This window comes from Grammomys surdaster, unplaced genomic scaffold (assembly GCF_004785775.1).
Source record: "Grammomys surdaster isolate TR1022 unplaced genomic scaffold, NIH_TR_1.0 170, whole genome shotgun sequence".
Lineage (NCBI taxonomy): Eukaryota > Metazoa > Chordata > Mammalia > Rodentia > Muridae > Grammomys > Grammomys surdaster.
This window is the reverse complement of record NW_021604618.1, coordinates 15,947,491-15,974,554: the sequence shown is the minus strand read 5'-3', so window position 1 is coordinate 15,974,554 and position 27,064 is coordinate 15,947,491. Positions and strand designations below refer to the sequence as shown.

Sequence of the window (27,064 nt, the reverse complement as noted above, 5' to 3'; positions counted from 1 at the left end):
GATCACTGTAAGGGATCCATAGAATTTGACTCTGAAGAATAAAAAGGGTCTAGATAGAATAAAAAGGATCTAGACAGTATAAAAAGAGTTGATAAAGTATAAAGCAATACTCTCTGTTATATTTTTTTATTATCACTTAAAACATTTCTATCAATTATTTTGAATACAAGTCCCTTAAACTCTTCCTGGAAGAGAGTAAGACTTAAGGAAAAAAAGGCATAAATATGCATACCCACCTCAGAGAGATTTTTAGAAGACTATGTTGACAGTGCATGTGAACATGGTCTAGGTAAACAATAAAATATGTAGCCACAGATGCCTGCATTTGTTGGTTCTTTTTTCTTTCAGTCTTTAGCCAAGAGCACTCCTGACAGTGTTTTGAAGCAATGCTATCCTCACTTCTGCCATCCCCACATGCTCAGCAAGAGGTTTAGGATGTTTGGAAATTCCCACCCCAAGTAAGAAAGGTAGCTGCATACTTTAAGGAGAAAAAAGAGAGAGCTGCATGATTTGGGACTAATGTGGTTCCCAAAGAATTCAACAAGACTGATAGATCAGTTAAGCCCAAGATGAATGAGCTCATACAACGTTTCATGATTATACCAAGGACATTTTTAGCATCTACATGTCTTCCCTGAGAGGCATGTTGGTAAGGAGTTCTGATTTTTAAAATAGCTGTAATTCAGATTTGATTCAAGAAATGATGTTTCCTACCCAAATCAGATAACATTTACTTTCACATTTCCCATTCAATGTGAAATGTTTGCATATGTACATTTTTCCTTTGTGTGTGTCTGTATGTGTGTGTGTGTGTGTGCGCACGCGTGTGTGCACACATGTGCTCACGGTGTGCATGTATGCAAGTTTACATGTGCATGTGTGGGTACATGTGGAAGTGTGTGGTATATGAATATGTAAGCCAAAGGATGACATCAAGAATCTTTTTCAATGGCTCTCCATCTTCTGTTTCTCCTCCTCCTCCTTCTCCTCTTGTTCCTGTTTCTTTCTTCTTTTCCTCCTCTTCCTCATCTTCCTTTTTTCTTCCCCCACTTTGAGACAGCATCTCAGCATGTAGAACAGGTCTGCTTGGAAGTCATGAAGATCCACCTTCTTCTGCTTCTCAAGAGCTAGGATTAAAGGTCTGCACTTGGCTAACCATATTCTTTTTGTGTTAAGGTTTCTCAGACAAACACAGAGATTGCAGATATGGCAAGTCTCACTAGCCAGCTTTCTACAAGAATCCCTTGTCTCTGCCCCCCTGAAGCTGCAATTATAGGTGGACAGTCACATTTGCCTGGAATTTATGTGGGTTCTGGGGATCAAAACTCTAGTCCTCTTTTTGTGGGGCACTTGTTTTAACTGCTGAGCCATCCTGCCAGACGGCCCACACTGTTCTTTATGTGACTGACCTTATGGAAACAGGGAGCCTCAGGTACTGGAGCTGCCTAAGAAACTCCACTGTGTGGCTAGCTCAGCAAACTCCAGGTTTTTACTCTATTCCCTGTTTCCCGTGAAGGAAGGCATGATAATCAGATATCTGTAACATTGCAACTGCAGTTGGTCAAGCTTGAGTTTCATTCTGCATCCTACCAGCAATGTGGGACCCAGGTAACTTGTTTTAATGTGACTGAGGTAATGGCATCCTGTCCTGTTCTTACCTTGTCTCCATTTTGTGTTTGCTCAGGGCCTTGTGGCTTTTCAGCCCCTAACTGCTCATCAGTCCCATCCACAGTACATTTGCATCTGTTCTATGACTGTGGCCACGGCCCAGATGTATAACAACTGAAGTGTTCTGCCAAAACAAATGTTACCAGGCTTGCCTGACCCACACCTGACAATGATGTCATTCTGGCTTTGGTGATATTTTACCTTTATAAATGCTGTACTCTTGAGCTTCAAGACTGAGAGTTCTTTGGGCAAAAGGTTACTCTTGGTTGCTGGCTAATAAATGACTCTCTAAGTTGCCCTTCTAGTCATGGCAGTCTGTAACTTTCTCACCTGGACTAGAACAGTTTCCTTTCTCTGACTTTGCCTTTCCTTCTCTATAAAATGAAGGCAGCAGTGACTCTTGCATGGATTGTGCTTTGAATTATCTATAGTATTTATGAAGTGTCCATTCAATACCTAGTATCTACAAAGCTCTGTCTAGTAAATGCCTATTGTTGCTGTCACTGCCACTTGAGAACCAATGTCCAAAGGTAGTGATGTGATGGTACAGGTGGGGTCAAAGTCAGTGTGTTGGAAAATGGAAGAGATAGAGGAACATGAGAAGAGAAATGGAAGCATGTCAGTGCTGAGAAAGGTCTCCAGGAAAGGCTGGCTACGGGAACACTATCATTGATCCCGACACATGCGGTATTAGATTCCTATCAGAGGCAACCTACAGATGAACAGATCGAAATGCATCACCAGCTCTTAGTCATTGTACTCTGCAGCTGTTCTTTCTTGTCCTCCTGAGTTTCCTGTTTTACTCTCTCTTGCCAGCACAACGTGGCCAGAGCAGGTTTTCTTACAGTGGGATCATTTTCTCTACCCCGCCACCTTCTTCCAAGTACATCTTAAGTATTTCCCAGTGTCTCAGTTCAGTAGCACCCAGGCCTACTCTCAGCTGAACTTCAACAGGTTGGAAACAACTTGACTTAGCATAGCAACTCTGCTTTTCTCTGTTTTACTAGATGTTGTAGTAACTTTTTCATTGCCGTGATCAGATACTATGACACAGTTTAAAATTCCCAGGACTCTTCTGAGACTCAAAATATTCTCTTAAATAAAATCCTCAGTATTATCTGATACTAATTTATAGGCCATGCTCAATTATGTCATGTCTCAAACCTGTATTTTTAGAAATGGGTCATTTTAGCCATATTTCAGACAAAGTTTATACATTTCACATGGATGCTATGACTCTTAAATTCCTTTTGCATGCAAGAACAATTTGTACTCTCTCTTCCCTAAGCTGTCTCTAGTTTAAGTAGTTGAATAAATGCAGTGGAGTCCTGCCTTCTGGACTGATACAGATTGGACGCAAAATGTTTCCCAAAAGCTCATGTATTAAACGTTTGGTCCTCAGTATGGTGCTGCCGGAAGGCAAAAGAGCCTTTAAGGTGAGATGGGCTGCCTTTAGGTCTTTGGAGGCCCCCTTGAAGGTTCCGGTGAGTCTCCTGTCTTCTCCTTACTTTCTTTTGTTTCCTGACTGAGATAAGCATATTTTCTCAGCTACATGCTCCCCACCATTGCTGTTTGACATCCCTAAATCAACAAAAGTAATCCGTTTGTAATTAGGCCATGAATTCATAGGGACTGGGCTCCAGCAGCTCAGGCTCCTTTCTGCTAGTTACCCCAAAGCCTGTTTGTTGAGGTGTAGCAGGTTGATGCTGGTGGAACCAGGTGCCTTTTTTTTTTTTCCATTTTTCTCCATCCATTTCAGGAAGCTGCCTTGGCTCTTACAATGCTTAAGATACTCAATATGCACATTACTTCTCTTTGTAACTTCCTTGTTTATAATAACACCAACAGCATGCTGAGTGACACCATAGATGATATAGTTTGATATGGTGACAGTTATAGAGCATTTTTTCTTACTTCATTTTATACAGTATCCATTTCCTTGATGTCTATAATATCACTATTTTTGCAGATTCACAAATAAGTGGTCAAGAGAACAGCCCTGTGTTCCCTTTTAAGGCACAGAAAACATACAAGGGAGCTTGTTCTCCTTCCCTTTGTGTTTGTCATTTTGAGAATGACTAGAAGATACCTGCTCTGTTTAAAAGATGGGTTTTATTTATTTATTTTGTTTTAAAAAATATTTAGCCGGGGCCAAGGAATTATAGCTGGAGCTGTGCATAGTTAAAATCAAGGTTTAAATCTTCTCACAAAGAAATATTTGGAACACATACTTTAAAATCTCTATATTTCAACAGTCCTTTATATTTATAATAAGTCACATTTCTCGTATGGTCACCCAGTCAGTTCTTGAGGACACCTAGTCAGTTTACATGTTCAATCCACAAAGAGGAAAGGATCAAGATTTTCCAGAAACAAGGCTGCTCTCTGCTGTGCAAGCCACTCCAAGTTACCCAGTTCCCAGTAGACCTGGCCTCTAGCTGACACCAGTAAGCTTTTGATCAATGCCCTACCCCTTTCCCCAGGGGGCAGAATGAAACCTTCACTGTGCCCAACAGCTGAGAAAAGCAAAACAAGATGTCTTGGAAGGAAATGAGATGCAATGAATGAAAGTGACCAGTGACCAGAAGGAGCCAACTGGAGACTTCTTAGGGATAAATTCTAAATCTGAAAACCTAAAGGCACAGATGATCTTTTAAGTCATTAAAATGGTAGATTGGATGCAAGAAAATGAATTGACCAAGTGACTTTCCCACTAATAAAACCATAAGTATAGAATAAATTTTTGTTTTATACAAAGAAATAAAATTCAGAAGCCAAAACCCAAACTAAGACTAGACAGTATGAAAGGTTCCCTGAAGAGCATGTAATTTGTGAATGTACTCTGGTGGGCAAGGCAGACCCCTGGAGTAGAGAGTAATTTTGTGTAATCAGGTTTGCAAAGACAAGATGTTATAACAAATGGTACATCCTCATGACTCTCAATCACTCTGTCTTCTGAATCTTGCTCTTTTTTTTTTTTAATAAGTCATTGGACTTGTAAGAAGAAGAAGACCTAAGCCCTGGCAGTCAGCCAATTAACAATAAATAGATTCTTTCAATCTCTTTACCTAATGATTTGGAGAATTGAAGAGAAAGAAAGGACAGGGGCATGCTAGTTAGTACATGTAGGAGGAATATAACTGGGAATGCTGGCGGAATTCTGTCAACATTAACAAAACAACGTTGGGCTGGAATATTTGAGTCTGAGTAATATCAGGGCATTGATCAGAAACTTAACTTTAGATGAGAATTCTCTTCTGCAGGAATAAAATCCTTGAGTCATGCAAAGTTAATATTAAGTACTATTGAACTAGTACTTAAAATAGTACTAGCAGATGAAAATTTTATTATCACAATTTGAGTTTTATTTTAAGTTGATGTTAGTAGAATGGATGAAGTATTCTTAGTAAAGCAGCATTCCATGAAGAGGTAATGGTTATTCGGTGTCTACTAATCCTAGGTATGAAATTCTTGCTTAGAACAATTAGGTAAGGCCTCTTGGTATATTAAAGTCCATGATAGGAACTCTTCTTTAACTTATGAACTTAAAGTGACTTCAAAAATTATTTGACAATAAGCAATTATATACAGTTCAGTCGAGATTAGCCTCGGGAGATGGTATACAGTGAAATATACGTGGTGAATAATACTTCAGATTTTGACAATTTTTTCTTTATAAAAGCCATTGCAGGATGTCTATGAGAACAGTCTGACCTTTGGTCAAGTCTGACCTGGAATCTTCCTCTTCAATCATTATTTAGATATTGTGGACAGGTCTCACTATGATCTCATGCCATGTTTCATGGTTTAGTAACTCCTTCCTATCTGAAAAGTGAGTAAAAGCTGGAAATGACCAATTTCTCAGCACCAAATCCTTGTCACCACTAAAAGGGAGTCTTCTTCACCTCAAATGCTGTATGAAATATTCACTATCTCTTATTTACCGGCTGGGAATGCAGACAGGAAACAGAAAATGCATAACTCTAGACTGGAGAAATGCAATTTTCGGATTCCAGCCCCTTTGAATCCATCCATCGCTCTTTTTGAGCACTTTCAGACAATTCCAGCAAGCTATTTGCTATGCATTCTTTTAGATAACAGTTGCAGTGAAGAAAAGCAGAGAAATTATTGAAGAAATCAGAAGCATAACTCTTATCTTTGCTGACACATCTGATTTATGACTGCCTTGAATATCCTGTCAGAATCTCAGTTCTTTGAAAAACACATCCTCTGTGAAAACACAGCAAACTAGTTAATACTTCCACATCATCAGGAACAGTATAGAGTACCAGCAGTTGAAGCAAGAATGTCACCAGGAGTTGTTCCTCTTGGCACACCCCAGTGCTGTGATGGTGATGACCATCTTGCAGACATCTTAAGAACGCTGTGAAGTATGTTTTGCTATTCGCAGCACAGAGAACACTGATTTTCTCCAAGGTGTAGTACATCACAGCAGCAGATTTCCAGTTCCCTTCATTCTGTGATGCCCTCTTTATCTATCATCCAACCAAGCACAGAGAAACAGCACAGTTTAAGCGCTACAACTTTATAAATTTAGATAGAAGATAGTTCACCTAGTGAATAAAGAGTAGGGACACGTATAGAAGAATGTTAGTGAAGGAGATCCTTAGGACCCTTCTAGAATGACCATATAGTGTCTTAATCATATATTATTTTCCAAAAAGTAACGAATGACCCATAATAAAAGAAAGAAAACCTATTTATTTCTTAAACTCACCCTTTGGGCATCAGGTAACTGTGGAAGATGAGCAGATTCTGAGCGAGCACTCTGTTATTAAAATTGGAAAATTCAGAGGCTTAGAACTGGCCAAGCATCAAAGAGTCACTGTCCTTAGAAAGTCATTCTAAGCTTCTCACTTGTCAATTAGCAAAAAGAAGTCTGGGAATATTACAAAATGTATTTCAATGACTATGTATTATACTTAGAATTTTGTGATAACTTAAATGCTGAACAAGGAGTATTTTTTTTCAAAACCTTGCCTCTTAATCCATACCGAGTAAACGTCTAGACCTTATATAGTAAAGGTGTTTATGCCATTAGATGTAGGTACTAGTGGTGATTAATTATTGATAATAATATCAAGGGTATCAGTAAATTGGTTTTAGGGCTGGAGAGATGGTTCAGACCTTAAAGAGCACTACCTGCTGTTTCAGAGGACATGGGTATGCTCCCCAGAACCCACATGGAAGTTCCAGAGTTTCCTTCTGGCCTTTAGGGGCATCAGGCACACGCAAGCTGCACAGACATACATTTAGGCAAAATATCTATACACATTTAAAAAAAATTTTAAATCGCATATAGAGGAAAAATTTAAGATTCAAATAAATCCTTAAGATATCTATTGTAGTACTAACTCAATGTTACGAAAGAGCCATATACACGCCATGTTACCTATACACCTGTGGTAGGGGCATCCTATGCAGAAGGGAAAACACCAAGACTGAAGCTGGAAGACCCAGCATCTCCTGCCACTCAACAGCGCATGTGAGTGGAACCCTGATTTTCATTATCTACAACATGAAGGCACTAGCCAAGGGATCCCCCAACAGTAGTTTATAATCGCTAGAAGGAACAACAAGTACGATTAAATCAATGTGGAGCTTGTAGAACTGTCATTGGATTTAGAAAAAGAAATTAGAAATTGCTAAAATAAATTCCTTGAGGGTACGTGCTTCCAAGGGCTTATTCCTGAGGATGGCCATTTACTTTTTTTTTTTAAATATATGTCAACATATGTTATCTCTCAGGCAAAGTATAGTCATCTCATTTTTTTCAGGATTAAAAATAAGCCTGATATTACCACCAGGCAGTAATATATTCAAAAGAGGAATACTGAATGGCAAAGACCTGTTTTGTCTCTATACTAAATTCTGCCAATGGGAAAAAAGAACCAAGTTGTCTGGTGATTCACTTTAATTAATTTGGGTGTTGGGACCACATTTAAATGCCTGATGCATTATAAGTGGTGATCATTTAGGAGCCCTTCACAAGTATAGTTAACTTTGCAATAATGTTAGGAGATATATTTTTACAAAACAAAGCAAAAATAATAACATAGTATCTGTGTTTTGAGCCCTCATCTTGAAGAGGATGCCCTTATAGAATAGCCATTTGGAACTGGTGAATTCTCTCATTTAATCAAATGCCACCCAGGTGACTGGGAGACAGCTTAGTTGGTAAAGTGTCTACCACACAAGTACAAGAATCTGACTTTGGATTCCCAGCACTCTATACAAAAGACCAAGTTTGGTGGCTCATGCCTGTAATGTTAGCAAAGGCAAGAGGTAGAAACAAGCAGTTCCCTGGGGGCCTGCCAGCCAATCAGTGAGCTCCAGGTATAGTGAGTGAGATGGCCTCAAAAAGTAAGGTAGAAAGCAATAGAAGAAAACACCAAAATAGCCTCTTCCGTCTACATGGTCCCCCCCACCCCGTACAGACTAATGCCACACACTAGGATAAGTACCAGTGATAAAACATTTTGACAAGAAGCAGCTTAGGAGAGGAAAGGATTTATTTAGCTCACACCTCTTGGTCATAATCCATCAATGAGGGAAGTCAGGGCAGGAACTTGAAGCAGAAACTATAGAGGACTGCTGTTTGCTAACTTGCTCATGCTCATGCATAGCTAGCTTTCTCATGTAGCCTGGGATGTCCTACCATGGGAATGGTGCTGTCCACAGTGGGCTGGCCTCTCCTATCTCAATTAACAATCAAGACAGTCTTCCACAGGTATTCCCATAAGCCAATCTGATCCAGGCAGTTCCTCAGTCGACACTTCTACTCTAACATAAAACTGGGCTGTGTCAGTTGACAGTTAAAGCTAGCTAGGAGGGAGTTCAATGTATATTTCTGGCAGCTCAGAAAATATGTTGGGCTCCCAAAGATGTAATCTGAACCAAATATCTACTCAGTGTTGGGTCTCTATGGTACAAGGACTTTGGAAATCACAAAGATAACTGAATGTTGATTGTTATTTTTGAGTTTGCCACCTGCAGTCATCATAATAACTCCATATACCGATTATTAACCTTTTGTTGTACCGACAAGTTAGGAAAAAGGTTGTATACTTCTCAATGACACATTACCCATAATTGGCAGGGTTTAATTCAAATATTCTGATTTCAAGGCAGAGGTTTAGTGACTGGTATAGTAGTCAGTCTGGCTCCCTTCCAAAACAGGGGCATCTTCCTCAACCCAGCTCAATTAAACAACTGTGTGGATTATGGTGTACATAGCAAACATGGGGGAAGGTGACCAAAAGTCTGCTGTGTCCTCAAGAAGGCAGACCTCTTTTTCTGAAAGAAAAACCAGATCAACAGTCATTAAGACATGAGTTTTCTCCAAAAACACAGGGCCCAAGATCAAGCAGCTTTTGTAGCAATGAGACTTGCAATTTCCTGACGAAGGCCATTTGTGAGGCTAGTCAGACATCAGCACGTGATTTTTCTAGACATTTGTTCTTAAAGACATGAGGAAGATGGCAGCACAACTGCAGGGCTGTTGCTGGTAAAAGAAAAGCTGCAGATGTGTGCTCATGATTACAAGTCTGCGTGATTTTAATAGATGGAGTTCAATGGCTTAAACAGTATTTGCTGATAACATAAAACTGGTTGTAAACACAAGATAGATAGTAGCACACTAATATCCATGTGAATTGGATTTGAGGTAGGAGCATCTTGGACTGTAAGGCTGCAGCTGGCACTTGGCGGGCATCCATACCTTGAAGACATCTGCACTGAGCCAGGATGGCTATCATTATGACCATATAAAAAATTGTGATCACAGCAGCAAATGACACTCAGGAAAAATGTTCAGCAAGACCCTACCCCCTTCCCATGTAAAAGCAGTGTGAAAGAATTAATCAGTGAGCTAATAAAAAAAATAAGAAGCATATTTATGCTAACAAGTGTACAAGTTCCTAAATCTGGTGAGACCTATAACAGTTACTCAAAATAATTACACATAGCTAAGTGGGAATTCAATTATTTGTTGAACATAACTCTTAATCATTTCCCTAATAAAATATTTGGATGGAAAAGACTTTCAATTCATTTAACATAGCTGCATGTTAGTATAACTTACGCTTTTATCCTGGTCTCTATTCAAGTGATTAAGTCAACTGCTCAATCCCAACCCCCACACTTCTGATGTAGTAGGTGATGGGGTGCAGCCTAACAGCATTTTATGTCCTTTCTGCTTGTTGTCAATAATGCTGTTGTCCAGGGACCACAATGTAAAAGGCACTGATTTCAGCCATGTGGGCTCTCTCCTGTGTTAACACTTCCTATGGCCATATATCTCCTTTCCCTTATTGCTTGTGCACAATATAGGGAGATCTTCATTCAGCAATTACTAACATAGCGATTATGTAACATAGACCATCAGGCATATCTAATCTTTTGATATTGAGATATGACATTGTCATTACAAAGTTAATGCACAAGAACCACAAAATCAAGTTACAAAAAAAAAAAAAGAACTCACAGTAACAAACTTACATGCTTTAAATAAGTTTACAATTTTGTGTTATGGCACACCCACAGGTATCTTGGGATGTGTGTGGTCCTCAGGTTGGATATTCTACAAGCTATGTCAGATACTGACACAATGTGAACCGAAGATACACAGGTGTGTAACAGCACAGCCTCTGATTACATAGGGTTCAAAGTATAGATAGATAAACAAATACTAACAATGTTGTCTGATAAACATTATGCATACATTTCTTTGACCATAAAAAGATGTTTATCTTACAATTAGAGAAATCAGAAGTTTTATAATAGAAAAGATGGTTAGGAATCAAATAAATTTCCTATACTGAAATAACTTTAGATTTATAGAAAGCTTTTAAACATCCCTATTCCCTTCTGCCAGCTCTCTAACGCATGCAGTTTTAGGCTTTAAGTGACCAAGGTTAAGAACAGGACAAGAATATATGAACAATGAAGAACAGCAGGTAGATCATAATTCAAGGCAGTGTACCGTATAGACCATGACATGTTTCAAGGCACAGGCCAAGAAGATTTTGTACTTTTCCACCACCTGGCCCCTCTTACCCCCTCCCCTTGTAAAACATGCTATAAAAAAGCATTTCATGTTCAATAAATAAATAAATAAATAAATAAATAAATTAAAAAAAAGAATATATGAACAAAAAATTTAATGTTTTTCATCCTAAAGTGATCTAAATATTTTTCGGGGAAATATGTGCTAAACATATATTGAAGAACCAAGCTCTTCAATAAACATGCAAGTGTGTGTGTGTGTGTGTGTGTGTGTGTGTTTATTATTCCAATTTACAGATAAAGAAGTACAAGAGTTACCAATATTCTAGCAGGATGCAGATCTGGAATTTAACACAAAATATTAATCTCTAGCATCCTATCACTATACTATGATTAGTATGGTCCAAAAATGGAGGCAACCTATTACAATTACTTCAGGGAAAGTTGTGAGAACAAGCTTTTGATAGTAGAAAAGGAAGACAAGACCAGAGAGGAAATGTAAGTACTAGGCTATGGAGGTTCACTCTAATAGAGAGGAATTTAAGGTCTCAAGATTCTTGCCTTTTGATGTATATGTCCAGAATGACTCCGTCTTCTTCAGTCAGAGCAGAAGCTATGAATACAGCCCTACCATATCCTCTGTGACTAAGTTATATGGTATGGCAAAACTAAAGGAATTCTGCAGATGGAACGAAGATCCTTGGGGCTCCCACACTTCCCCATCAGGCCATGCATTCTTTTCTTGCCTTCTCTTTAGCTTCCACTCTTGGAATTCTATCAAAATCTTGCTTCACTGGGTGATAACAGGAGCTTTATGGGCAGATCAGTGTGACATTTTGCCAGGAACTTTCGGAAACATAAACTGAGGTCATGTGGTCTCAGTTTATGGCTGTGTGTTAGTAAGTTTCCTAGAAGAATGCTTTCACACAGAAGATGAACACCAGTGGTGGGCATTAGACACTCAGCAGGTGAGCTTTGCAGACAACCCTGGGTCACAGCCAAGAGCACCAACAGGCACTTGCCCAGCCTTGTAGTTCATGTATGATGGGTCATAAAGCATAGCTTGTGCATGGCAAAGTGCAAATGTGCCAGCCTTTGATCATGCATAATGCAACATGGTTAATCTGTAACCACTGGGAAATTTGAGACGTTAAATATCTTTGGTTTCTATGTCAAGTTTGGTCAATTGGCTACCCCTGGCTTTAACAGTAAAATTGATTTTCATTATAAAATATAAGATCTTGGATAAAAAATTGCCCACCATGTATGTAGGTGTACCTTTTTCATTTAATTTCATTCTCACAGTTTGTGGGCCTTAGACTTCTTAAACCCTTGCAGGGATAACTTTTAAAGATGGTTGCACTGTAACAGTGTCTAATACCAGTGCCAATTACATAACATGGCACAGAGCAGTTTCTTTCTGTTTAACATAGGTTGAGTGGGAAAACATTGTTTTCACTGTCAGTTTGCAGACAAGATTCTATGTCATCCATCCATCGATTCATCCATCCATCTATCCATCTATCCATCAATCCATCCTTCTAGTAATTCACTCTTCAATGAAATGCTTATTGGGTACATAAAATGTTTCATGTATTCAAATTGATTCTACATATATGTAATGCCAGTGCTAACTTTGAGGATAACTTAAAAAAAAAGAGAAACATTAGCTTCAAATTCACTGTGTTCTTATACCAGCTGAACAAGTTCTCAGCAGTAATAGGATACCGAGAACAGTGCAGAGACAAACCAATCCTACTCCACTCGTGGGAGTCAGCTAAAGGAATTGCAGACTGTTCAGTCTGAATGTTCTAAAGGTCAGTGTGTCATCCCTCCTATCACTGTCTATACAAATTAGTCACTCAGTCACATTTTCAAAATTCCTTCACTTCAGCATCATCCAAGAAGTTATGGCAGGTCACACATTTGTGGTGATGGATAGTCAACTGCATGGTCAATTTAAGTTGGAAGGTTGCTTTTGATTAAATCTAGAAAGTACATTAAAAATGATCAGTACAAGTTGACCCATTATTAATGAAATGCAAGTCATAAATCCAAAGAGTCTGATAGGGACTTCTAAAATAAGATGTGTGTTATTGTGTAATGACACAAGCGAGTTCTAACACCTATCACCTTGACAAAATACTACAGAAATCAGGAGAAACTGGATGGGTGATACCTGTAGAAATTGAGAATGCTTTCTAGAGAGAAAATGAGCTCCATGAAGAAAAAAAAAAAAACTTTTGTTTCTCTTGTCTTACTATCTCGTAACTTGATTTGTGATTTTATGTTTCAGTGACATTACCAATCAAACATTCAATTTTAGTTCCTTTGTGATTTAATTACAATTTTATATCAGAATTTATTTAAAAGGCTACTATGAACCATTTTAAACCAAGCTTTATGCATCAGAAGCATCATATGTAAATAACTCCTTTTCTTATGATATTTATAGATTTTTTAAAAATCCAATATTAGCCTGTACAAGAGACAATAATCATTTTGTAAGCCATTACCTAAAAACAAAACAAAAGACAAAAAATAAAAACAAGCAAACAAAAAACCAGAAGCAACCCAAGCATTGGTGACTCCACACCTGAAAGACCAGCACTCAGGAATCTGCTGCAGGAGGATTGCCATGGGTTTACTGGGATACAAAGTGAGATAAAGTATTCCAAAATACAATACAACATAAATTAACATAATACAGAGCTAGAAACAAATGTATCAGATTTAACCAAGAGGAAAGAAATCACAGAGATATCATAGCACAGAGTACTGACTCTAGGATATTATTTGCAGCACTATTTTCTCACTGGAGAACAACAACAAATGATGGTTGTTAAAGTCCCATCATCCTCTCCATAGGCTGACAGTAACCTATGGTTATAGAGAAGCTAACATTTCCTAGTGATGCATGAAGTATTTTCAATGACACTATGTCACCAATTCACTAGAGAACATTCTGAATTATATATTATGCCTTCTAACAAATGCAGTCAGTGGGATATTAAGGTGAAAAATCAGCTGCCTATACATACCATCAGGGTTGGGTTCCTCCTACACATGCATCAATTCCTTCCTGGATCCTCCTAGAAATCACATGGACCCAATCATATGGAAGAGATGTTCAACCTCTTGGGTACAGTTCTCTTGTGTTCTGGTTGCTTAAAGGTGCCCTTTGATGCTGACAAAATTGGTACTTTGCTCTGCTCCAATAGAAGATGCCAGATGGATTGCCCAAGGCACAGCTGCCTACATCTCCTACTTCTCCTTAGTAAAATACAAAATCTAGCTCACTCCACTGTGTTATACCTGTCATGCTGCTTCAAAAGCACCCTGGATAGAGACCCTGCACTCACATTAGTACATTCTGCTACACAGATTGGATCTTCAATGTCTCAAAGAAATTTTAGTAACATTATTTTTCAAATAACAACCCTGTTTTTTGTTGTTTTCTTTCTAGGAAGCAGACATGAGCTTCCTAGGAGCCCCGTGGGTAGAAGATCTAAAAGACCTGCATCATATTGTTTTCAGAGTTATCTTCCCCAGTGAAGTTGGTACCTTTCAACATGCCTCAAATCCTCCCTTCTTTCATGAGAGCTGTGCCTTGTAATATTCCTCCAAAGTTTTAAAGAATAGACTCTGGATGGCCCTAACCTAGTTACACAGACATGCCCAGACAGCTCTGAACTCTAGGGAGAATAGAAAGGGCCTCAAGCTTCACATGTTATTTACTTTCTACAACTCCTCTGGGGAATCTGGAAGTTGGTGGCTTTGGTAACTCACTGGATGATTTGGCAGCTATTTCTCTACACAGAAAATTCAAATGAAGAACATTGAGTTTTTAACAAACAAAAGGTATCATGACTTAGGAAAAAAAACACCTAAAACTTGGATAATCCAACTTACTATCTTAGGAATCTAATTATTGTAAGAGTTATAGCTGTGTGAATTGCAATGCTTTAAACCCAGGTTCTTGCTGTCAGGAAGGCAGATCCGCTCCATAGTCCCTCCTCCCACTGATGACTGGATCCACCATTTGGGAGCCCTGCTGTTCTATTCAGCCATATTGTTCTTCTTGGTGTGCTAACAGCATCTTCCAGGCAGCCTCAGCTTAGTTCTCAGCAGGGAGGGTTCTGCTTGCTTTGAGTTTCCACACTGCTAGTTGTTGGGCTCTGACAGCCAATATCATGCTTCCCTTCCTCCCAAACTCCCTTCTACACAGAGACAGAGGCATTTTTCCCAAGGGCAGACAACGTCTGCCCAGATACTTAACCCAAACTTCTCTCACGGTCCTCTTCCCATTATTATGTGATTCTTTCTACTACCAATTGTCCTACAAAGACCCAAAAAAAACCCATTTCTGAATTCTAATTCTAACCTAGTTTCAACCCCTTTCCTGTAAGGTTTTGGGCCTCATAGAAAGAATAAGATTTGAAACACTAGAAAATTTATAAGGATAAAAATAACTTGCAGACCTCTCTGTGAGAGTGGGAAACTCCACAACACACTATAAACTGGAGGCTGCCTTGCCAGGCTATGCAGAGGAACTGGAGGCAGATGGTGTGCCCAAGCTTCACATTCCATGGCCCACTCAATATGGTTTGCGTTCTATCGAAGAATTACTCAACTGGGTGTCTTGACTCCAGCCTAAAATACCAGCACAAGAGAGTGTTGAGGTTAAGGCCAGCCTGAGCTATAAGTAATTAAATAGTAAGATTCTATTTTTTAAAGAAGGAAATTATTTAATAGCACTGATCAGAAGATAGGAGAAATCCATCAAAGGAACAAACAAAAAAAATGTTATTACATAGTAACAGTTATCAAGAGGAAGAGTGTGGGCCCAGAGTGGTAGCTAACATTTCCATCATTCTCTAAAAAACATCCTTACTCAGAGGATCAAAACAAATAGGGTAAAACATATGTCTTTAATAGTCAAAATTCAGCTTCATCAATTAGATAAAATGCTTGTAGTTCAATACAGGCTCAAAAGGGTGAGGTGTTTCATGTTGTTGGTTTGGGTTATTTATTTTCAGATAGGGTCTCCATATTTAGTCCTGACTGGCCTGAATCTCAGCCATCCATCTGCCTCAACTTCCCAAGGGCTGGGATTAAAGGCATGAGACACTATGGCAGATTCAAAAGTATGAGTTTTTAGATGTCTCAACCAATGACAATTGGACAGAGTAGTTATTTGTGTGTGTGTGTGTGTGTACATATAAAGACATATGTTTATATATAAATACACAGTAATCTTCTCCAAAGTTTAACACTCTTATCTAGGGTTACTATTGCTGTGAAGAGATACAATGACCATGGCAACTCTAATATAGAAAAATGTTTAATTGAGGCTGGTTTAGTTTTGGAAGTTTTGTTTATTGTCATTGAGGTGGCGCATAAGCAGAGATAGGGCTGGAGAGGTAGCTGAGAGTTCTACATCTGGATCATCAGGCAGCAGGAAGAGCATGTGAGCCACTGGGCCTGACTTGAGCTTCTAAAACTTCAAAGCTCATCCCCAGTGACAGAGTTTCTCCAAGGATGCCACACCTACTCCAACAAGGCCACATGTCCTAATCCTTTCAAATAATCATTCAGAAATACTCTTCATTTGTTGTGTATTGGAATTGACCTCAAAATACAAATTGTTCATTGGGAGTGTTTCATATATTGACCATCTATTCTTAACGTGAGATAACTGGGTAAGACAGATTTAACTCTGTGTTCTGGAAAAACAAAAAAGCATATGCAACGTGATACCAATCACTGTTGAAAACATGAGCTTCGGTTTCTCAAAAAAAAAAAAACAGATAATTTTTTTTTCTGAATTTATGGACTACACAAGAAGTTTCTATTTCTAATTCACTTACTTTTTCTATGTGTGACCTCTTAACAATGAAAGAGATGGTCAACCTGATTCAACACAGAGCTATAAAATATGAAAAGAAAGGGAAACACTACAGTGCTCACTTACCACCAAGACAACCATGTGCCCCCACATCTTCCTATTCACTCTGACCATCTAAAGGCCACTCTCTCTTTCCACATCTAGTCACTGGTAAATTAGGGAGGAAACATTAGCTGCTGTTTCTACTTCCTCATTGCCTTCTAATTACCTGCTTACTACCTGCTTACCAACTACTTAAGAGCAGATCGTTCTACTGAGATGACTTCCCCCAGGTCAGTTACAAACAAGTCTTTTCTTGGTCTCCATACTACAGGCAGTTCACCTGCATCATCAAAGTTCCCATGTGCTGCTCAGGGTCCACTTCACCCTTGGGTGCTCTGGGCCCTGAAGGGCAGACTTTGCAGGCCATAACTGGCAGATTGGTGGTCCCCTTACACTTATCTCTAGCTTTACTTTAGAAACTCAGGCCAGACTATTTACTGCTCCCACTGCATGCTCTTGTCCTATTGGTCCCTTCTTCAGGCTCCAGGGACCATGCCACTCTTTGTCACACATCCCTCCTCTATCCCCACCCCATCTTCTCTCCATGGAGGGCCTGAAGGTGTCTATTCCTATTGGAACTCTGTTGAATCCAGAAGCCCCTCTATATTGCCCATTGTGGCTAGATTCTGGATTTTGTGTTATTCTCATCTAAATTTACCATCAAATATAGTCCTTTGGGGCATTGCCTTCACGGCTCTCCAGATACGTTTCTGTTTGTTGTTTGTTTGTTTGTTTTTGATAAATTCTATATTCTCATTGTTGCGTTTCCTGTGTCATTAGAAGTCACAGGAAAAACAGAAAAGTGTGCTTCCACTATAATCCTACTGACACATATCCATGACACCCAATGGAGCATATTTCTTCGTTTTTTCTTAAAGAAATAAAATTGCAATTTTTAGAAGAAACATAGGGGATATACTACAAGATACTAGATTAGCTGTAGCAACTTAAAATAGAACAGCAACAGCACAGGAACCAACTCTAAGTATCAACAGATGGGACTCCTTGAGAATAGAAAGTTTCTGTACAGCAGAAGAAGCAGTCAGCAGAGCAAATGGACAGTCTAACGAATGGAAGAAGACCTTTACTAATTACACTTAAGCAAGGAAATTAATACCCAGAATTCAAGAAGAACTGCAGAAATTAAATGCCAATGAAATAAAACTACCAATCAACAAACAGGCAGATGAACTGAATAATAAACACTTATCCAAAACCATACATAGCCAATTACTATTTTAAAAGTATTCAACATCTCTAGCCCTTGGAAGAATACAAATTGGAGCTACTTTGACAAAACACCTCATCCCAGTCAGAGTGGCTATCATCAATGAGTCTGACAAGAGACTGAGAGGATGTGGAGAGAAAGAAACCTTTATTCACTGTTGGTAGGGAGTAAATACAGTCATTGTGGAAGTCAGCTCTGAGATTCCTCAAAAATTAAAAATAGAACTACCATATGGCCCATTTATTTTACTTCTGGGCATTTATCCAGAGAACTCTATACACCACCACTGAGATATTTACACACCATATTTATTGATTCACCACAGCAAAGAACTGGAATCAACCTAGTTGTCCACCAACACATGAATGGATAGTGAAAATGTTGTCCATGTGACTGGAGTGATAGCTCAGTAGCTAAGAGCCCTGTTGGTCTTGTGGAGAACCATGATTATGCCCAGCGGCCACATGGAGGCTCACAACCACAAATAACTCTAATTCCAGGGGATCCCATGCCCTCTTCTGACCTCCATGAGTATCAAGCCCTCACAGGGGACACAGACAGACACACCAGTGAGCAAAAATCCATATACCTAAAGTAAGTCCTAAAAAAGTACACACACCCACAAATGCCATTTATCTCTAAAGAAATATAAAAGCACAACACTTTCAGGAAAATGAATGGACAGAGAATGTATAATATTAAGCAAGGTCACACAATTTCAGAAAAATAACCTGTTCTCCCTCATATGCAGAATCTAGCCAATAATGTATGTATGTACATAAACATATGTACATGTCGGTACAAGTATTGTAATGTCGAAAAGAAAAAGGATTAAATATTAGGGGATGAAGAAAGACTGAATGCAGAAATAAATGAGTTGTGAAAGAGTATATAAAATTAATAATTTTTCTAGGTCTCATGCTGTCATAGATTTTTCATTTTTGGTGATGGATAAATGCATAAAAATACATTGGCTTCAGAAAGTATAAAAACACAATATGAATCTGTATAGATTCCCTTTCAAATGGCTACTTTAACTGCATAGAAGTTCACTGAGACGTATAGCTTAGGAGTCTGGCTAATTCTGGTGTGTGATTTTCCCCCAAAACCGCATGGCTGCTTTTGTGCCTATAACCCCAGCACTGTGGTGGTCAGAGTCAGGTGGATCACTGCGGCTTGCTAGCTGCCTGCCTGGCTCCAGGTTCAGTGAGAAACCTTGCCTCTAGAAAATACGGTGGAGAGTGACAGAGCAGAACACTTGATCTTTTTGGCCTCTACATGGGCATAGGCACACACCTACATGCACAATCACACACACACACAAATAAAAATAATAAGTAATATGGTAAAATAATGCTTCTGAAATTATAAAAGTTACATGCACCTCACATCTAGAGAAACACTGTAAGAATACACAAAGTAGAACAGCGAAAGAGCTGACACACCCAATTCTCACATCTTGTTCTCTGGTCCATTCCCCACTCTCTTGCCCTTTGAATGCTAACAGCCCAGACAATCCTTCTTTACACCTATCTCTCTGACATTCAAGTCTCTGCAGAACACACAAATTTATATATTGGAAGAAGACACGTTGGTTTTACAAGAAACAGCATTTTATATATTATTTTGCAGCTTGTTAGAAATCTACATTAATATTTTAGATAGTTTCATAGTATTACAGAGGAAAAATGTGTTGCAATTTATTTAGACATGTTCTCATTCGTGAACATTCAGTTTTTTCCCTAGATGTTTTGAAAGTATAAAAAAATTGCTGCAGGGCCAGCAAGATGCTCAGCTGGTAAAGTGATTGTCACGCAAGCCTGGTGACCTAAGTCAGTCCCATGAGCACACATAGAGGTACAAGCAGAGAACTGTCACCACAGAGCAGTGCTCCACACACATGCTCACAAGTAACACTCATAATAAAGATGATAAAATGTCAAACTGCTGCAGTAAGTACCCGTGTGCATGTAATCACACGGGTACGTACATTCATTTTAAGAAGCAAAGATTTGAAAGGTAGGGTCACTAGGTCATACTTACATGTAGTTTTAATGATGAGTCTTTAATATCTCTTGTTAACTCTATATTCTTTTTATATTCTAGATATAATAAGGTATATGCAATTTCTGAAATCTCTCTACTCTCCTTGCAGTTACAGGTAAATTTCTGTGTATACCATACTTTCTGAAATTAGTTAAATATGTGTTTATAATCTATTAATATTTGGAACTTTTAAAAATTCCATCAAATTACATCTGACATTAATATTTATATGCAAAGAATTTATATCTATTCCACATAATACAGGTCCAAAGACGACAGAAAGATTAGATACAATATTCTTTTACATGAATGCCTCTCAACTCTAAATAAGCAGGCATTAATTACATCTTTTATGAGCACAAGAATTGGTCAAATGATTTTAAACATCAAGAAACTGGATGCTTGAGGCATGTACTTCTATCATGCCTCACTAACTCCAAAGAACAAAAATCATAAATTTGCTTAACAACACAAGAAAGACTAGATGTCTCCCCAGTGTGGTGAGTCAACTGCCATGTGATGCTTGTGCCATTAAAGGAGCTTATTTTTGATTAAAGATAAATGAAAACAGGAAACCAGAAAAGAATTTCAATGCTAAGCTCCCAAAACACTGTGAAGTAGGTTCACACAACTAACAAGCCCTCAAAGTTATTTTAAGGAAATGCATATTTCTCAGAGGCTTGGTAGCATGGTGTTACCTCTATCATCAAAGTAAGGTCCCATAAAATCACTATGGTCTTGTAAGACGTGGATTTCGCTTTGTACTCAGAATTAACTACTTGTCTATAGTTCTAGAGTCTTCCAACTAGAAATAGGTCTTTTGGTCAAGAATAAATGAAAACAGGAAACCTGAAAGTAATGTGAACACTAAACCCCAAGGAGTTAATCTCTCACTTGAGTAATTAAAGAGTGCTTTTAATTATCTTACTCTCATCACTTCAGTGAAAACTCTCGTTGTGATTTCCACAGGAAATACATGTCCACAGACCATAAACTCCTTCCAGTTAATAGCTAACTTGGGGAGAAGATGGGAGTTGGATTCAGATGGAGGACCACTGCAGGGTGATGGTAAATGAGTTACCTCTGAAGAGCTGGCTGCTACTGTCTGAGGCCTCTGCTGAGACTGAGAGGGAGGAAATGTGGAAAGCAACACAGAAGCAGTCAGAAAGAGGATAGTCTCTGAACTCACCAGTAGCAGGAGTAACTAAAGCATACCAAGGACTCTGGCTACAGAATGGGAAGTAAAAAGAAGAAAAGGGACAAAAGATATACCAAAGATCCAAGGTGCTAGCTAGAACTCTCCCTTCATCCATGCTTCTCAATTCAGTGCCAGTAAGACAAGTTTTAAGTGTCCTAGGACAAAGTCTAAGAAATGATAATTACTATGGAAACGAAGGTCTCTCACCTACTCCCACTCTTCTTCCACTTTCCAACTCCTTATATAGCATTTGATGTATAGGAGGTCTCCATGGTAGAGAATCCCTGGGATTTTTATAATTGGCTCCTAAATGTGCTATCTAAGATCCCAGTGGAAGACTGGGCCAAAGTAAAAAGAATGGTCATGAACAACCACATAGAGAAGCCATGTGAAAAATGGAACTATCCATTCAACATGTCCCTCAGACAATAGTCCATAGTCAATTGTCAACAGAAACAGAAAGTCTTCTTATGTGCTTACAGACAACTAAGCTTAATCCTTACTAGCTTATAAAAGGATGGGGCTTTTATGACATAAAAAACTGTAACAAATTATAAGGTAATTCTAAATTAAGGACAGCAATCTTATAAAATACCAAATATATTCAATGCAGAGATTCTAGATGAGGAGTGCCTAAAACCCTAGAATTTGATGTAATTTCTAAATCATAGTTTCTTTTCCTGTTGCTGTGATAAAATACCCTCACAAAAGCAACTTAAGGGAGAAAGGTTCATTTTGGTTCAGAGCTCTTCATGGCTATGAAGCCAAAGCAGCAGGAACTTGAAGCAGTTGGCCATTCTGCATCCACAATCCAGAAGCAGAGAGCAATGAATGACTCTCAGCTCACTTTCTCCATTTTATATGGCCCAGTATTCCCGGCCAAGGGAATGGTCCCAACCACAATTATGACAGATCTTCCCACACCAATAAACATACTCAAGATACTATCCACAGGCATGCCCTGAGATTTCCTCCCATGTGAATTTAGACTTTCTCAAGTTGACATCCACACTCTCCATAACACAAACTTAAGAGTTAAGCCAATGATTCCATTCTCTGCTCCCTCCTCTAACTCCACTGAGCTTGCTTTCCAGCTGATTCCAAATTGCCAGCATCCATGCTCATAAAGTACTTTTCTTACTAGAGATCTGTGCAGTACATGATATGAATTTTACAATTCTATGACTTTCATATTGAGGCAGAAGGTGGCAAATTTTACCGAAAAAAAGATCAACATATTACATAAGGAGGGTGGAAAAGCATTTACCACATTTTTGAAAAAACAATCTCCCTGCATGAGGCATGTAGGGAAATTTTATAAAATGTCACAAGTTCAAGAAAAACAGAAAGCTTTTGCCAACTCTTATTTTCTAGATCAACATTTTAAATCTCAAAATGTTACAAGACTTTTCTACAAATAAAGGTCCAGTACCCTCTAAGAGATCAAATATCATTTAGAAGTTATGTCCTAGCCTTAGACGCTGACCATATGCTGCTGAAGAACTTATCGCCTGTACAAGGGCGTACAAAACCCTGAAGGTTTTTGTGCACTGGCTTGGAAAGTGCCAAGGGTACAGGAGCAGGACTCCTGATTGAACACTCAAAATTTATTTTCATGCAAAAACTTACATTACATCAAGCATACAACTCAGAGGAGCTCATTAGTACCTCATGCATGAAAAATGGAATAGTTACTCTAGTCACAATAGCAACCCATACATAAAACATACTTAACATTCAACAGATGCTGTTTTTCAGAGTGAGCCTTTCATCAAGTCTGGCTGGCCTTGAATTCTCTCTGTAACCCAGGCTAGCCTTAAACAACTCTCTTTGTAGCCAAAGCTAGTCTGAAACTGATGATTCTATTACTTCAGCCACCCAACTTCTAGGTTTATAGACATGGACCATACACCAGAGTATCTCCAGATTAAATTGAATGCTTCCTTTCTGGTAAAAAAAAAAAATGGGGGGGGGGGGTGTCACGAATCATGTCACTTATAAATGTGCTTATAGAAAACAAGACAACCAAAACCTAAGCAGCTACTGACTTGTGAGTAAAAACAGTGTGCCTTTGTGATTCTGCTTAGAGACTCCCTAGATGACATCCAGAGCATCACTAGTAGAATTTAGGTCAATGGGCCAATTACTCGGTGCTAACATCAAAGGCAGAGGCAAGCTGCTGCTTCTCTGCCTGGTCCTTTTTGAGTCTCCACTCTAAGCAATTGTAGAGGCAACTTTATGTGCCACAAACAAACAAACAAACAAATAAATCTCTAAGCTCGTATAAACTATTCTAGAAACAGTTTCACTCTTAATTCTCTGGGTTAACAGCATCTTTATCATCACCACATCCGGCTCACGATTCTCAGTTTTCTTGTTACTGAAAGACACAGCCCTAGGGGTGTCAGTCCATTGTTAATCAGCCAGTCTCTTAGCAGCAGAAGTGGATCAATAGTTGTTGAATCTCCCAAGAACAGATCTAAATAGCTTAAACAGAGACTAACCTGGTGGCAACTGGTGCTGGGGCGGAGCTGTGATCTTCTCTGGCCCCAAGCTTTTTTCGGAAGTTTCCTCAGATACCAGCCAAGTTTGGCTTGCTCTGAGGGAAGTCGGGCTGGCTCCTTTGGTCTCCGTGACCTTCGTAGAAGATGATGGCTCCAAGGTGTCTGCAGAGGGGAACCCAGAGGAGACACCAGTCTTTCTACTAGTGTACTCATTAAAAACAGCTTCTCCCTCACCAGGCAGTGGAGGGAGCGGGAGGATCCTATGGTGCTGCTGTGGGCTGGGGCACCTGGGAGACAGAGGCGAGGGAACAGGTGACAGCCGTTTGTGTGCGCTGGACTGAGGCGATGAATTATTAAATACCATGCCGAGGGCTGTTGGAGCCTGGGGGGTTGGCTTCTTCTCATTGCATTTGGGTTGTGGGGAATCAGGACCTACGGTGTGGGGCAGATCCAGAAGCAAGAATTTATGGCCACTCTGTGGTAGCCCAGCCTTTTGTTGGCTTCTAGTTTCTGGGAAAGTGTGGGTGGCCCTTGTTTTGAGAGAGAAGCCTAACCTTTTCCCCTCAGTGGCTTCGTCTAACTTCTCACTCTCTATCACCTTGCGGAGAACTTTGTTCACAGCAGCCGCCTCCGTGCTGGCTGGTTCTTTGGTAATGGAGGCTCCTTCTGTGGCTGAGGACCGCAATGACTTGATCCCTTGCTGCTCCTCCCCCAGCCTCCTGGAACTATGAGTCTCAGCCTCACCTCCTGGGAGGGTGAGAAAGTCAGCTTTTGGGATAAACTCAGTTTGGGTCTCTGGACAGAAGGCAACTCTTCCCTTGCCATCATGATGCACCCTAACTATTCTTTTTACTGGAGTAGATGGTTCCTGGACCTTGGCCACCACTTTGGAAACAGGTTTCTTACTGCAAGTCCGCTCCAATGACTTTGACTTCCGATTCCCGCTGCCCCACCTCTCTGCCCCTGGATGTTTCCTATGAGTTTCAGACAGATTTGGTTGTGGAGGCTCCTGCTGGTGAGAAGTCTTGAGTTGCCCTCCGCTATCAGCATCTCCTACCTGGGTGGGACTGCTGTCAGGGAACAGAGGTCCTTTAAGATCAGTATCCTCTGAGGTCCTCCCAGAGTTTCCAAAACCCAGGTCTGCATCTGATGTCCTGAGGATGTTGGCAGGGCAGCTCTCTCTTCTCCGTAGCGAAGAGGTAAGTGTTCCCTGAGGAACTAAATTTCCTCTTTCTTCTAGGAGCCGGAGATTAGGCCTAGCTCGAGGAGAAAGGGAGCTACTGGAACAGACCTGGTCCTTCCCCATCTGAAGAGCTGACTCTTGGCAGCCACGCCCTTTCCTCCTGGTTCTCTTCTGCCGGAGCTCCTCCAGGCTCTCTCTCCTCCTGCCAGACTTCCGGGGCTTTTTGCTTTCTTGGGTGCTCCTCCTAATGAGAGAGCTCACAGGGAGTTCTCTGCTCCAGTTGCCAACACTCTGGAAATAGTCGTCCTTGGGGGCAAGGCTTACTGACAGCTCCTGCAATTTCCCCTCCTGGTTCCCCATCGAAATGCCGAGGATGTTGTCTGACCTCAGCAGACTGTCCAGCAGCCGCTCCTTCTCTGCTGTGAGCTTGTATAGCTCTGTTAGAATGTTTTTTGTGGGAGTCTGTTTGAAAAATATGTCGCCTGGATGTTCGTTCGGCTGCTGGCTGAGGCTGGTGATGTCTGGCCCCTCCCTGACTTGGTAGCAGTTATGGAAAGCGTTATTGGATCTGTCTAGAGTTACAGTGCCCTTGTATGAAAATCCTCTGACTTCCCCTTTTGGAAGATAGAAGCTGATATAGCAGAGTTCAGCGATGGGGTTATGCAGCTGGAGGGTGCAGTGAGTGCCTTCCATTATGCCTACCTAATTATTCATGCTGTGGAGATGCTGGTCTGTGGTCAGCTCCAGTGGGGAGGCATGTGATGGTGGCTAGGCAGAGCAGGCAGCTGACAATCCTCTCTCCGGCATTGAGGCTGCCTGTTAGGGAAACACAGGAAGAAAGCTGCTTGTCTAACAGAGTGTACACATCACATGCCCACATCAATCAGAGCATAACCACAGTGGTCCTTCCTTTTGGTAGGGAGCCTGACTACAGCTTCGTAGGCTCCTACCCACCTTGATCAGAAGGTATTTCTATAGCTAAGAGATAGGAAAGGGCTTTCATTTTAGTCCCAGGACAAGTCCCCTTCTTCACTTGGGAACTGACTGTTCGGCCTAGAGCCAGTCTGTCTACTTCTTCAAACCATAGTTTCTAGTCTTCTGTAAAACAGCTATTGACCCTTCCAGGAATTGTAGGAGAAAGGGACTTTGAGAACTTTAGAAATCATAGTTGTTTTAAAGATTTGTGTTTGGAAAGATGGTAAGCTTTTGTTATCATAAAAAAAAAATCCTAAGATTCTCTTTACTTTAAAGCACACTGTGGAGTAGAATTATCAGACCAGATATCTGAAAGGAGATGAAGTTTCAGGCCTGCTTGACTCTGCAATGTTCTATCAAGAAGCTTTGTACAAAAAATATGATGCTTTACATTTAAAAGTTTAAAATTTAGTGACTCAAGAGGCTTACTCAAGTTTTGTCTTGTTTTGAGACAGGTCTTGCAATGTAGCCTTGGCTAGGCTGGAACTTGCTATGTATACTAGGCTGGACTCAAACTTGTGATGATCTTCCTGCCTCTGCCTCCCAAATGTTGAGATTAGGTGTACACTATCATGCCCAGCTTGATTTTAGTTTTGCAATATTTTCCCTTTCTACCTGTTTACTAGTTGAAGCCAAGTTGAAAAGGAGAGTCTACTACTACTGGTCCTTAGGGATTTTTAATGACTGATTAAAGACATGATTAGAAATGTCACCTGAGGCATGAAGACAGCCACTGCCTTATGTGAGTTGAAGGGGTCCCAAAATGTCTTCATAACTAACACCTTCACATGCAAATGTGGAGCTTAGAACTCCATACTGTAACCCTTCATTTCTTAGGTTAATATACCACCCAGTCTGCAAGTTGATCTCACTTAAAGGGCATTCCTCTAGGAATAACAAAATAACAATCATTTAACCACTGATACAGTTTGTAATTGACTTTCCCCAAGTGGTTTTTTTTCCCTCTTAACTTGTTTTAAACTAGAAAAAAAGTTACATAAGAGTACAATCCAGTTCAGACAGGAGGAAGAATGTGTAATGCAAACTCCTTAAGGAAAACATATGAAGCCAAGTGTTGAAGTGGTGGGTGTATGTGTGTGTGGGTGGGGTCACCTGGACAAGACAGAGGTGTCAGGAGGATTCAGAGATTACATAATTTTAAATAAGAATATGTCTGCTTGTTTGAAAAGCCTACTCCCTAAAGACAGGATTCTTACAGATTGAGTACATAGTCACAGATACTGTTATTTCTTATTCATTTAATCAGAGGGTCATCAGGTGCACA

General features: G+C 39.8%; 1 protein-coding gene across 3 annotated transcripts in view; it reads right to left on the bottom strand.

Moving 5' to 3' along the window:
- Window positions 1-25,497, bottom strand: part of Fmn1 (formin 1) — a 333,700-nt gene extending 308,203 nt beyond the window's left edge. For 2 of the 3 annotated variants that reach the window (XM_028766940.1, XM_028766941.1), the window contains exon 1: window positions 23,622-25,497. In XM_028766940.1, the coding sequence (XP_028622773.1) occupies window positions 23,622-25,497 (1,876 nt within the window). Of the gene's footprint in view, window positions 1-21,432; window positions 21,456-23,621 lie in introns of those variants that run through there. The other variant, XM_028766943.1, reaches the window with a different exon arrangement.
- Window positions 25,498-27,064: the final 1,567 nt, after the last annotated feature.